Source organism: Notamacropus eugenii, chromosome 5 (assembly GCF_028372415.1).
Source record: "Notamacropus eugenii isolate mMacEug1 chromosome 5, mMacEug1.pri_v2, whole genome shotgun sequence".
NCBI lineage: Eukaryota > Metazoa > Chordata > Mammalia > Diprotodontia > Macropodidae > Notamacropus > Notamacropus eugenii.
The window spans coordinates 247,253,125-247,266,432 of NC_092876.1; the positions used below are offsets into that span (position 1 = coordinate 247,253,125).

At 33.8% G+C, this 13,308-nt stretch overlaps 1 protein-coding gene across 2 annotated transcripts in view; it reads left to right on the forward strand.

Annotated features, from left to right (window-relative positions):
* Window positions 1–11,043, forward strand: part of DNAJC10 (DnaJ heat shock protein family (Hsp40) member C10) — a 34,966-nt gene extending 23,923 nt beyond the window's left edge. The window contains exons 19-22 of one of the 2 annotated variants that reach the window (XM_072612575.1): window positions 228–375; window positions 1,178–1,297; window positions 6,954–7,070; window positions 8,226–11,043. In XM_072612575.1, coding sequence (XP_072468676.1) covers window positions 228–375; window positions 1,178–1,297; window positions 6,954–7,070; window positions 8,226–8,237 — 397 coding nt within the window. In that variant the 3' untranslated portion in view covers window positions 8,238–11,043. Of the gene's footprint in view, window positions 1–227; window positions 376–1,177; window positions 1,298–1,889; window positions 2,049–6,953; window positions 7,071–8,225 lie in introns of those variants that run through there. The other variant, XM_072612576.1, reaches the window with a different exon arrangement.
* The last annotated feature ends 2,265 nt before the right edge of the window (window positions 11,044–13,308 follow it).

The window sequence follows — 13,308 nt, forward strand, 5'->3', positions numbered from 1 at the left end:
TTTTTAACTTACGAAAATAAGGGAATGTTTAAATAGAGATGATAGTTTCTTCTCTCTCTGTCATAGGATTATTGTTAGATTCAAATTATAAAATATTTTATGAGCAATACAACAGAAGATAATGTTATTACCGTATTTTGAAGATTATAGGTTGACTTACATTACTACATTTTAAATGTTTTCCTTATTTTTATATGGTGGCAAATGCTTTTGATGGCTTGCCACAGATATTTGCCTCAGGTGTCCATAGAGCTTACACCGCAGACTTTCAATGACAAAGTACTAGAAGGGAAAGATCATTGGGTAGTTGATTTCTATGCTCCTTGGTGTGGACCTTGCAGAAATTTTGCCCCAGAATTTGAGCTTTTGGCTAAGGTAAGTGTTATTCAATTTCTTCACTAATTTGTAATATTTGTTTTAGCCATTAAATAAATAATCATGAATCTCTTCCTCTTTAGTTTATTTTCTTAATGTTAAATGCTAAAAGAAAAAAATTATTTGAAGTGACTTTTCTGAAATCTTTCTTTGAATTCAGAGAAGCTGTGTTTCTTCCCTTACAAGAGAAGTGTATTCATCTTTCAAATAAATATAGTCGGTGTAGTTTCTTTATTATTTATGTCTATCTAAGGTTAATAGAACTCTGTACTATTTATATTGCTATTTTTAAATCACTGAATATGTAACCAGACTTTTAAAATTTAGTAGCTATTTTTTCTCATGGGTGAAAGGGGCCATCTCCTGACTTTCGCTGTTGATTGTTCTTTTTTCTTAGTGCACCTTTTCCTCCCATAGTGTTAATCTTTCTCCACTTCTTCACTAGCATTCTTAAATTATTCCCCCCTTCTTCATTCCCCAGAAGGTATCCAGTGATTAAATATATATAGTAGTATAATTTCTTCTTTTTATAATATAATTGTGTTATGAAAATTCCAGGAAAAGGATATAAAACATAATGCAGGCCTTTTAGAATTTTTCTTGTAAGATCTCTTATTTAAATGGCCCCAGGGAATGGGGGGGTTCTAGAAGAAAGCAAGTAAAATTGTTTTTTTCTGACCCTTGATATAAAAAACTAAAATTTTGATTCTTGATGCTATAATGGTAGGTACCCAAGTGAAACATATGTAAATAGATACTGCCAGTATAAAAGCATAGTAAATTTTTTTTCTCCCCTGTTTAGACTATTAAAGGAAAAGTGAAAGCTGGAAAAGTAGACTGTCAGGCTCATGCTTATACTTGCCAGACTGCTGGCATCAGAGCTTATCCTACTGTTAAATTTTATCCCTACCAAGGAAATAAGGTAAGTATAATATCTCAACCTATTCTTTTTGAACTATTTAGACTCAAAACATTATTTGAGTCTTTAAAAAGCATGAAGTACTTCTATTCTCTATATTTTTGTGTCTGTAATCTTTTGGAGCATTTCAGTAGGGTAGTAAACACTTATTAAGTTCCTCCTATATACCTGTACTCAGCACTAGGGATACAAAAAGAGACAAAAGACAGTCCCTGCCCTCAAACAACTCACAGTCTAATGGGAGAGACAACAAGCAAACAAATATGTATAACTAAGCCACAGACAAGATGAGTAGGAATAATTTAAAGAGAGGAGACACTAGAATTAAGAGAGGTTGGAAGAGTTTTCCAGTAAAAGATGGGATTTTATTTAGGATTTGAAGGAAGCTGGGTGGGGGGAAGCAAATGAGCAGAAATGAGAAGGAGAGAACATTCCAGGCATTGGGGATAGCCAGATAAAATGCCCAGAATAACCAGAAGGCCAGGGTCACTGTATCAAAGAGTGCATGGTGGGGAATAAAAAAGAATACTGGAAAAGAAAAAATACGATGGGTTAAGGACTCTGAATGCCAAAGGATTTTGTATTTGTTTCCTAGAGGTGATAAGAGCCACTGGAGTCTATTGTGTATGGGAGGTGACATGATTGGACACATGCACTTTAAGAAAATCACTTTAGTGGATAAATGGAGAATGGATTGGAATGGGGAGAGACGTAAGGCAAACAGACTCACCAGCAGGTTACTGCAATAATCTAGGTATGAGTCAATGAGGGCCTGTACCAGCATGATGATGGTATAAGAGGAAAGAAGGGGGCACATAGAAGAGATGTTCCAGAGGTGAAATTGACAGGCTTTACCAGATAGGAATTAAGGGTGACTCCAAGGTTGTAAGCCTGAATAACTGGAAAGAAGTTAGGGGTGAAAGAGTTTAGGGGGAAATTTAATAATAATAGTTTCCATTTTGGATATAGTTTAAGATGTCTACTGGACATCCATTTTGAGATGTCTGAAAGGGAGTTGGAGATGTAAGATTAGAGGTCAGCAGAGACACTGGCGCAGGATAGGCAGATTTAAAAAACATCAGCATTGAGACAGTAATTAAATGCATGGGAGCTGATGAGATCACCAAGTGAAGTATTATAGAGAAAGAAGAGAAGACAGAACCTTGAGAAACACCTGTTATTATAAACAGTATGATCTGGAAGAAGGTCAAGCAAAGGAGACAGAGGAGGGGTGAAAGAGGTATGAGCAGAACAAGGAGAGAGAGTGATGTCCTGAAAGTCATCTAGGAAAGGGTGATCAACTGTGTCAGAGGCTACAGGGAGGTCAAGAAGAATGAGTATTGAGAAAAGACATAGAATTAAGAGACTTTGTAACTTTGAAGGGCAGCTGTGTGACATAGTGAATAGATCACTGGGCTTGGAATCAAGAAGATTCTTCTTCATGAGTTCAAGTGAGGCCTCAAACGCTGACTGACTGTGTGACCCTGGCCAAGTCACTTAACCCTATTTGCCTCAGTTTCCTCATCTCTAAAATGATCTGGAGAAGGAAATGACAAACCACCTTAGTATCTTTGCCAAGAAAACCCCAAATGGGGTCACAAAGAGTTGGACTGAAATACCTGGACAACAACAAATTTTGATGGAATAATGAAGTCAGAAGCCAGATTATAAGGGGTTGAGAAGTGAATGAAAGGAGAGAAAATGCACAGCTGTTTCAAGGAATTTTCAAGCACTCCATCTTTCACTTCTCTCCCTTCCACTAATTAAGAGCATTGACTCTGAATTCAGGTTTCTATGTGTCTCGTGTGCACTCTTTCTTACCTCAAATGTTCTCATCTTTTGTCAGTGCTTTATCCAGATATTTAGTATTTAAAACAATCTAAAATAAACTTCTCCATTTTAAAAATTGAAAGGTAAACATTTGTTTTTCTAGTTCAGTTTCCTCTCCTTAGAATGTTGACTCATTGAAGAAGATAGGAACCCTATCTTATGGGCCTTATTTATGATATCTGTCATACATTTTACATAATTATTATAATTAAAATCTTCAAGGTTTAGTCTTGGGTCCTGAGGAAAGTATACTATGGTGAAAAACTAGGAATCCAGTACCCACAGTCTAATTCCAGCTGCAGTCACCAATTAGCTATGTGATTTTGGATTTAACTTCTCTGAATTAATTTCTAGGATCCCTTCTATAATATTTTATAAAGAAGGTGTTATGTGACATTTATAAAAAACAACTAGTTTTGTTTAATGATTTTATGATATCAGAAAATAGGAGGAAGGAATAAATTATTTCCTTTTTATTAATGCTTGAGAAGTGCCTAATTCCATACCTTTCCTTGGTGATACTTTCCTAAAGGGCCTAGGAATAACAAGTCACCCTCTTTAGAGCTTGTTCAAAACCCTAGATGTATTAGATGATAAGTATTATCCAAGATATAAAGAGCAGTAATCATGACAGTGTTATTTGTGTTGACTTAGAGTCTCAATGTGAGTATTAATCTTATATATTTTTATTACAGCTTAATGATAATGAATTTACTAGTTTAAAAAAGAGGATGAAAATATTGATTCTTTGATTGCATTTTATCTTCACCATTTCATCATAATATCTGTCTTTTAACGTCTTTATGGATCAGTTTCCACCAAACTTCCATTTGGCATATTAAGCTAGGAATAATTGTTTTCCTTTGATTTAGACATTATTGTTACATGAATGTGTAACAGACCATAGTGTCATATATAAAAGTTAGTCATGGTTCCATGTCAACCCAGGGAGAAAAAGCAAATATTGTCCCTTGGAGAAATATTTTTTTAAATATTTCATTAGGAGATTCAACAAAGAAATTGATAAAAGTCCTATATTAAAAGCAATGTTAGCTTGCTTATTTGGAGATCTTAAAATTTATAGAAATGGGGATACCATAGTTTGTAAGACTTAAGTTCAAAATTAGAAGGTCCACATCATTTTTGACACTAAAAAGCATGATGCTGTTCTGTATAGCATGTTTACATACTGACTACTGTTTTTTCTCTCATCTTCCAATGTGGAAAATCAAGGGGTTTTAAACAAATTACCTCAGATAAACTAAGTCCTGAAATTTAGCTAAAATAGGTGCTCCTTAAGAATTCCTTCTGACAAAAGGACAGTATAATCATCATCAACTATTTTACTATTTGGAATGTATAATTCTTAAAGAGAGAAGTAGGCTGAAGTTGTACTTTTCTCAGTAACACTTTTCTAAGCAGAACATGAATCTTAACATTAGAATCATGTAAGTTATGTATTCCAATTAATAAATTTAAATTGTATCTAGTCTTATTCATCTAAAATATTTTTATATTGTAGAAATTGTTTTCTAAGCTCTCAGTTTTTAAAAAGTTTAAATAAAATATACAAAACTCGTCTTATTTTAATCTAGATTTGACAAATATCTAGGTTTTTTCCAATCAGATAGAACTCTCTGATATATACCTAATTTATAAATACCTTTTACATCCAACTCCCCACCTTCCCCAACCCCAGCAAAACACACACACACACACACACACACACACACACACACACACACACACACACACACACACACACCAGGCCCCCCCAAAAAAATTTCCTTCTGAACTCCATTGCCTCTAATTAACTCTGAGGGGTATGAGAATAAGTCTGGAGGTTCCACTACACTTCATTGACCTACATCAATTCCATTTGTTAGCCTAGCCCAGTTGCCAGCTCTAACCTTGTTTGGCCTTTCTTCTTCTGTAGCTGCTGATGACCTCAAATTGACATCTTCCTCTTCTGCACCAAGTCAGTACTAACAGTTGACTCATCCAGTGTTTGAATAATATATGTTTTTCTTTTGAAGTATTGCATGAAGCTGTTCTGTTAAGTTGAAGGCTAATTTATATTGCCCATCAGTTATAGTTCTCCTTGACAGAGGCATTTGTTGGTACTTTGAAACGTTATTGGGGTCTGAGCATCCCACAGGTTGGACATTGTTTCATATTCTTTCATAATTTCTGCATCACTGAATGGCTGCTCTTTTTTCCCGAGTATATTTTTTATACTTTATAAATTGCTTCAGTGATATTATTTCCAGGTCTTATTGGTGCTTGAAAGAACTGCCTTTGCTTTTGCTTTTCATCTTTTAATTTCTGCAGTACAACCTTTTGCACCTCTCCCTGTAATTTAAAATATTTGTGGTTATAGTGTATTATAACATTGATGATCACTGAATTTCTTTAATGCTGATGTTACAGTAGCACAAAGCAAGCAAATCATCTTATCTTTAGCAGAAACGAGGTAATATTGCAATTCCCAATCCTCATTAAAAAATCTGTTTTCTATAGCATTCTCTTGGTCCTCTTTCACATGATGAGCTGTTAAGCTGTGCAACTGTTCACAAGTTCCACTTCAAACAAAACACAGCGCACCGTAGTTAAAAGCTGATAACAGAGTGGTGTACTCAGCCCCCCCATAAACTCTTGGCAACCCGTCTTCTGCAGTAATGGTGCCAGTCAGGTGGGGGAAGTTAGAATTATGAGCGTAGCAACCATCAATTTAGTTAGCCCTTTTGGCTTACTAATGTTCTGATTCTGCTGGTCAGTCTGGGAAGATTATTTTGTTGAAACTCTTATTCTTTAGTATGTTAAATACATTGTTAATGTTAATACAATGTTCAGTACATTCATTTTAAAAATAAAAAAATGTAAAAGATGAGCAAAAACGTATTAATAAAAATCAAAGGATTTTTTCTGTAAAATTTGGATTCAGTCAAAAGGCTGTATTTAAGAACCTAGAAGGCTCCATGTATCTTTAAGGCAGCAAGTTTCCCTACACTCCTGCTGTAGTAGCTTCCTATTACCTCCAGGAGCAAATAGAGAATGCTTTGTTTGCAATTCAAAGTCCCTCAAAACCTAGCCCCTCCTTTCAGTCTTACTCCCCAACATGTATTCTTCTATTCAACAACACTGGCTCTCTGGCTATCTCCCATGCCTGGAATGCTCTCCTTCCTCCACTCCAACTACTGCCCTCCCTCACTTCCTTTAAGTCACAACTAAAATCTCACCTCCTATGGGAAGCCTTCCCCAATCCCTCTTAATTCCAGTGTGTTCCCTTTTAATGATTTATTTTCCTGTATATAGCTTGCTTTGTATTTACAGTATGTGTTTATATATTATCTCTCCCATTAGATGGTAAGCTCCATGAGAACTGGTTTTTTGCCTCTTTTTGTATTTTCAAGGCTTAGCACAGTGCATGGCACATAGCAGACACTTAATAAATGTTTATTGAATTGAGGGAAGAAATAATTTACTCTAGTTTCTTTTTGGATTTCTAATCATTATTTGGTCTAATACGAACTTCAGACCAAATAATTTTGCTAGAGTAAGATATATGTGATCTGGACAGTCACCTTTTTAGGAAACTATCTTGATGGGAAGTCTAAAGATAGGCCTTTTGTGGGCTTTCCTGAGAACCTTGCTACCATTTATAGTATATTTTTATGGGTTAATGTTTTCTTTTTTCCAAAAAACTAAGAAGCAAACTTTTAAAATACAACCCATTCATATTTTGGTAGCTATACTACCTTTTGACCCTAAATGTCGCATTCATTGAATAGTTAAAAAAAGATCATAATTAATTTTCTTTGAATTTTAGAAAAATATTCTTGGCAAACAGATAGATATCAGAGATGCAAAAAGTATTGCTGACCTATTAGATGAAAAACTGAAAGCTCTACAGAGTAAAACACAGAGGGGGAAATCTAGAAACAAGGTAAGAAATAAATATAATTACCTAAAAGTTATCATCTGTGAGAAATTGTGCTAAATATTACACAAGACCCATAGTAAAATAAGCAAAACTATCTGAAATACCAAAATACTGGAGCATTTCCATTTGAGAAGGATACCATAATCAAACTGTTTTGTATTCTAAAATACTGAAAAAGCTGTATCTTAAACCATCACAAAAAAAACCCCAAAACGATTATAGCTCTCAACCATTAAACATTCATTCTTTGTTCACATATGTAAAACGAGTTTAACTCTAGCACATTTATCTTCCACTCTGCAATATTCTAATTACAAAACTTTATCATTTGTGTTGTACATCATACTGTCCCTATCTGTTTGTCATTTCATCAAGCAATGTAATTTCTACTTTCTTTCCTTCATGGAGCAGTTTGTTTTGGGGTTTTTTTTCTGTTTTGAGTATAGGCTTTGAAATAGATTTTATGACCAAGTACCAGTGTTATATAATGTTCTAAATCTGAAAGATGGGATGGTGGTTATAATTTAAATCTCCATGGTTTCAGTGGTCAAGAAAGTAGTTTCCTTTCATCTTGATGTTACTTGAGTGTTACTTGAGCATTTTATTAGGGATTGTGATTTCATCATTGTGGGTATCTTAACTTTTTTGACAAATCCCTTTATAATTAATTTAGTACATAGTTTTTTAGAGTTACTGTGGCCAAAAAAGTCATCATCCTGGGGCCCACCTGGTTATGTGCTTCTTAAAATTTAGCTGTGTTCTTCTGTGAACAATGGAAAAGTGCGCTACCCATACCTTCTGCCTTTCCAGTTCCATCAGACCTGTTTCAGTGTGTTTTCTGGTCATCTTCATGCCATAGGTACAAGAATAGGATTTCAGTGGAAGTTTCATTGCAGTTGTCTCAAAATGTATTATTTGTAAGACCATACATGTACCATATTAAACACATTTTAAATGAACTCTGTCAAGTATAAAGCAGTACAGGGATTTGAATTAAGTTAACAATTTGAAATTCTGTAATTTCCCAACTGATGATGTATTTCTATTTATCATTGGGGAAGAATTTTGAAGGTTTAAATGTTGAATTGTTTATACTAGCTCAATTGCTTTTTACATTATAAATTTTCCTTTCTGCTTATCTGTCCTTTGTTCTAATAGGATGAACTTTAAGTGAACTTGAAGATGGAGTAATTATAAAGAAAACAGAATGTGTCATCAGAAGGCTTTAATACAGAGAATGTTATTACATTCATAGTAGGAATAAATTAATATTATTTTGGACTCATGATTGTGCTGCCTGAATTCTGTACATATTTGGTGCAGAAGGCTTCAGTTTTTGTGATGGGGAACTCCAGACATGAGATTGGACTCTGCTCCACCTGCGTTATTCCAGGAATTCACAAACGGGTTCCCTTTAATCTTATTATCAAAAGTTTAGAACTGGAATCAGATGGAGTTTTGTGATTTTCTAAGCACGCTTGATTCTTCAGAACTCTATCCCTAATCATAAACTCCATATGAAAACTATTCAGCATGACTTTAAATGTGCAGAAATGCCATTTTCATGAGATCATGATATGTAACAACCAGGCTCATTAAAGTGAAGAAATCTTGAATTATTTCATCTCCATCCTTCTGAAGGATAAGGAATTTTTTTTCTCATTTGGGAAAAATAGTTTGCATGAAAGATTTACTCATTTCCCAACAGCAAAATGATTTCATGGGTTGTGTTATGATCCAGAACATCCAAGAAAAGTTCTGTTACTAGTTTGGCTATAGAACTGTTGCTAAACTGTTTACTTAATCAGGTGTTCAAAATATACACACATTTTTAAGTATATTTTATGACATCTTAAAACAGACTTTAATTGTGATACATGCATTGGAATGTGAAGCATTGCCCTGGATTTGTGCATTTATCCATTGAATACTTTATGCTATTATTTTGTACCATAGAGTATTTTCAATATTCCATTGTCCAATTTTGTCAGACATTTCATTGTTTGGATTGCAAAAATCACTTTCCAGGTTTGTTTTCCTCCTACTTACAGTGGTATTAAAACTAATTTTACATTGGCTATTAATTTTCTACCAGAAAATAGTGTTTTTTCAGATTAGTTTTACTGATAACAATAATTGAGATTATTTTTATAAGAAAATTAAATGTATAAACAAGAAGAAGAAAGGGTATAATAACCACTGAACTATCTGAAATCTGAAGCACTTTTTTAAAAACAGTTAACGCCAAATACAGTGTGAGTAGGATCTATGTCTCCAATATAAGATTATATGGAATAATAAAACTCTGGTTTTATCAAAGGAAACTTTCTCTCAGCTCTTCTGACACTATCAGGAGACATTTCAAGATCAGTATAATGGAAAGTGTTGGAGTCAGAAAGACTTGGATTCAAATCTTGCCTCCGTGACACTCCTTATCTACATGACCACCAGCAAGTCTTAACCTCTATGAGGTTATTCCTACCTTCCTCATCTGTAAAGTGCTTTACTACCTATAATACAAAGTTGTGATGCTCAAATGAGGTCACATATATAAAAACATTTTCAAATTCCAAAGTACTATATATATATGTCAGTTATTTTTGTTATTAATCTTTGCTTTACTATGTTAGCCCTATCCTACTTTCACCCCCTAATTCAAAAGGTATTTTCCTCAGTAACAATAATATTTGTGCTTAACAGTTGACAAAGTGTTTGACATTCTCATTTGATCATTGAAAAAACCCTATGAAGCAGTTTTACAGACATGTAAAACTTCCTGAAACAGGAAGTTAACTTGTTCATAATGACATTGGTAGTAAGTGGAAAGGAGATGATTCAAGGAAATTCTCTTGCAACTGTAATGTACCCAAAGAATCACAATGGTTTCATTTTTTCTGATTGTTTATTAAAATTTTTTCTCATAATTTTGCCTTCCAGGCATGATTTCTAAATTACATTCTCTGGAAATCAATCATACATGTGTACATATAGCGGTTCAATAGCTTGAAGATAGTCATCACTATTAATATTCATTTAATAGATGATCAGTGACAATTTGAATAGATAATCAGTCCTGTAGTGGGTGGCTTTCATTTATGGTAAATCAGTTTTTCATTTCTAAGGTAGAAATTTGTACAGCTGACTCATTATTAGCAGCACTTCTGACTCTGGAATATCTAAAGAATTAATTGATTCATTTAGTATTTATTCAATCTATCAAAATGTTTAGCACTGATGGGGCTACAGAAGAATTTTAATAATTGGACGTATTATTCATTCTTGGAATCTTAAAAGGGCTATACACTTATGAAATCTGTAACTCACAGTTATGGTAATAAATTTTTTTACTCAGATTGGTTGCTGCTCTAATAATTTATGGGGAAGCAAAAAGAAAAGAAAGAGCATCATTGATTGGCCTTTTAGCATGCCAGTAAAACTATTCCTAAAACTCTATAGGCTAAGCTACAGATTTTTAAAAGCTACTACATTTGTATTTCAAGACTGCTTACTGCCAATTCAAAAAACAGTGATCACCAATGTTATAATAGACTTTCCAAGAACTGATAGAGCTAAAGATTTTCATTTCCAGAAATATATACTTATGTATTCTCTACTGGTAGCAGCACCAGTCATTAATGGGAAATGCTGTTTCTGTGGTCCACCTCTTAAGTTAGTATTTAGGATACCTGAAATTACACCTATTCCTGTGAATGGGACTTCATTCTGTTACAGTGGCTGTGGGAACTGAGTGATTGTTAACAAATCATACAGCTCAGGTTGTTTTCCTCAGTTATTAATTATCCCCCACAGGCTGAATTTGAAACAATGCATCAAGGTAAAATTAAATAATTGACTTTTTTGTTGGAGTTAATATTAACCCATTTCCAGGTTCTCAGTTTTTTTGGTCTTTTTATATGTTTTTGTTTTAAAAATGTGTGATTATGATAAAAATAAAATAATGTTTTCGTGTAAATAACTTTTTGTATTATGTTTTTGCTGCATTTTATTTTGTTAAACTTTTTCCAATTACATCTTTTATTCATTTTTATTTTCAGTTCCAAATTCTCTCCATCCTACCTCCTCTCCCCTACCCATTGTAAAGGCCAGAAATGCAAAACCCATTACAAATATGAAGTTATAAAAAACAAAATTTCTTCATTAACCATATTTGGGGGGAAGTCAAGAAAAAGGGGGGATAATGCTTTTGCATTTTAAGTCTATCAGTTCTCTATGTGGAGGTGAATAGTATTTTTCATTATGAGTCTCTGAAACTATGGTAGGGCATTGTGTTGACCAGTTATTAGTCTTTCAATTGATTATCATATTGCTATTACTTTATAAGTTGTTTTTCTGGTTCTGCTCACTTCGCTGTATCAGTTCATATAAGTCTTTTCAGGTTTTTCTATCCCCTTTATCATTTTTTACAACACAATAGCATTCCTGTTCCACAATCATAGACCATAACTTACTCAACCATTCCCCATATGATGGGGGTCACCTCAGTTTCTAATTCTTTGCCACCACAAAAAGCTGCCAAAAATAATTTTGAATACATGATTCCTTTTAATCTCTTTGGGGTACAAATGTAGTAGAGTATTGCTGAGGCTAAGGCTGTGCACAGTTTCATATCTTTTGAGACATTCCAAATTGGTTTTCAAAATGGTTGGAATAGTTCACAGCTCCACCAACAGTACATTAGTGTGCTTATTTCCCCACATTTCCAGCACCTGTCATTTTTCTATCATCATTGCCAATATGATGGGTGTGAAGTGGTTGGTTTTTTTGGAGAGGGGGGCATTGCATTTTGGAAGATTTTTTTTAAAAGTAAGATGTATAAAGTTGATATCTATTCCCTGGAAGTGATTAGAAAATGAGACAAATTCTCCTAAGTATAGTTATTATCAGAAAAAGATATTATATTATTTCCCATGGGAATCAAGTTCAAAGAATTCTTTATATACATACATACATATGTATATGTATATACATATACACACATATATAATTATTTTAGTTTTTAACATTCATTTCCATGAGATTTTGTGTTTATATTTTCTCCCGCTCTTCTCTCCCCTCCTCAAGATGGCATGCAATCTGATATAGCATCTACTTAAATATGCATATTAAACATTTGCACATTAATCATGATGTAAAGAAGAATTAGAACTAATGGGAGGAAGAAAACTTGAGAAAGAAGAAACAAAAACGAAAGAAGAGCAAATAGTATTCTTCCATCTGTATTCACACTCCAAAGTTCTCTCTCTAGATGTGGATAGCATTTTCCATCGTGAGTCTTTTGGAGCTGTTTCAGGTCCTTGCATGGCTAAGAAGAGCTAAGTCTATCAAAGTCAGTCATCTCACAATGTGGCTGCTTTTGTGTACAATGTCCTAGTTCTGCTCATTTCACTCAGTATCAGTGTACATAAGTCCAGATTTTTCTGAAGTCTGCCTGCTTGTCATTTCTTACAATACAATAATATTCCATTATATTCATTTACCACAACTTGTTCAACCATTCCAAATGATGGACATTCCCTCAATTTCCAATTGTTTACCACTACAGAAAGAGCTGCTATAAATATTTTTGTACATGTGGATCCTTTTACCATTTTTATGATCTCTTTGGGATACAGTGCTACAAGTGGCATTGCTTGGGTCAAAGGGTATGCACAAATTGGGCATAGTTCCAAATTGCTCTCCAGAATGGTTGAATCAGTTCACAACTCCACCAACAATGCATTAGTGTTCCAATTTTCCCACATATTCTCTAACCTTTATCATTTTCCTGTTTTGTCATGTTAACCAATCTGATAGGTGTGATATGGTACCTGAGAGTTATTTAGATTTGTATTTGTCTATTCAGTAATGATTTAGAGCATTTTTATATGATTACAGATAGCTTTAATTTCTTCCTCTGAAAACTGACTGTTCATATCCTTTGACAATTTATCAATTGGGGAATAAATTGTATCCTTATAAATTTGAATCAGTTCTCTATATATTCTAGAAATGAGGTCTTTATCAGAGACACTGGCTATAAAAGTTGTTTCCCAGCTTTCTGCTTCCCTTCTAATCTTGGTTGCATTGGCTTTGTGCAAAAACTTTTTAATTTAATGTAATCAAAATCATCCATTTTGCATTTCATAATGTTTTCTCTCTCTAGTCATAAATTCTTCCCTTCTCCATAGTTGCCATCCTCATTTGCTTACAGTATCATCAGTTTTTATGTCTAAATCATGTA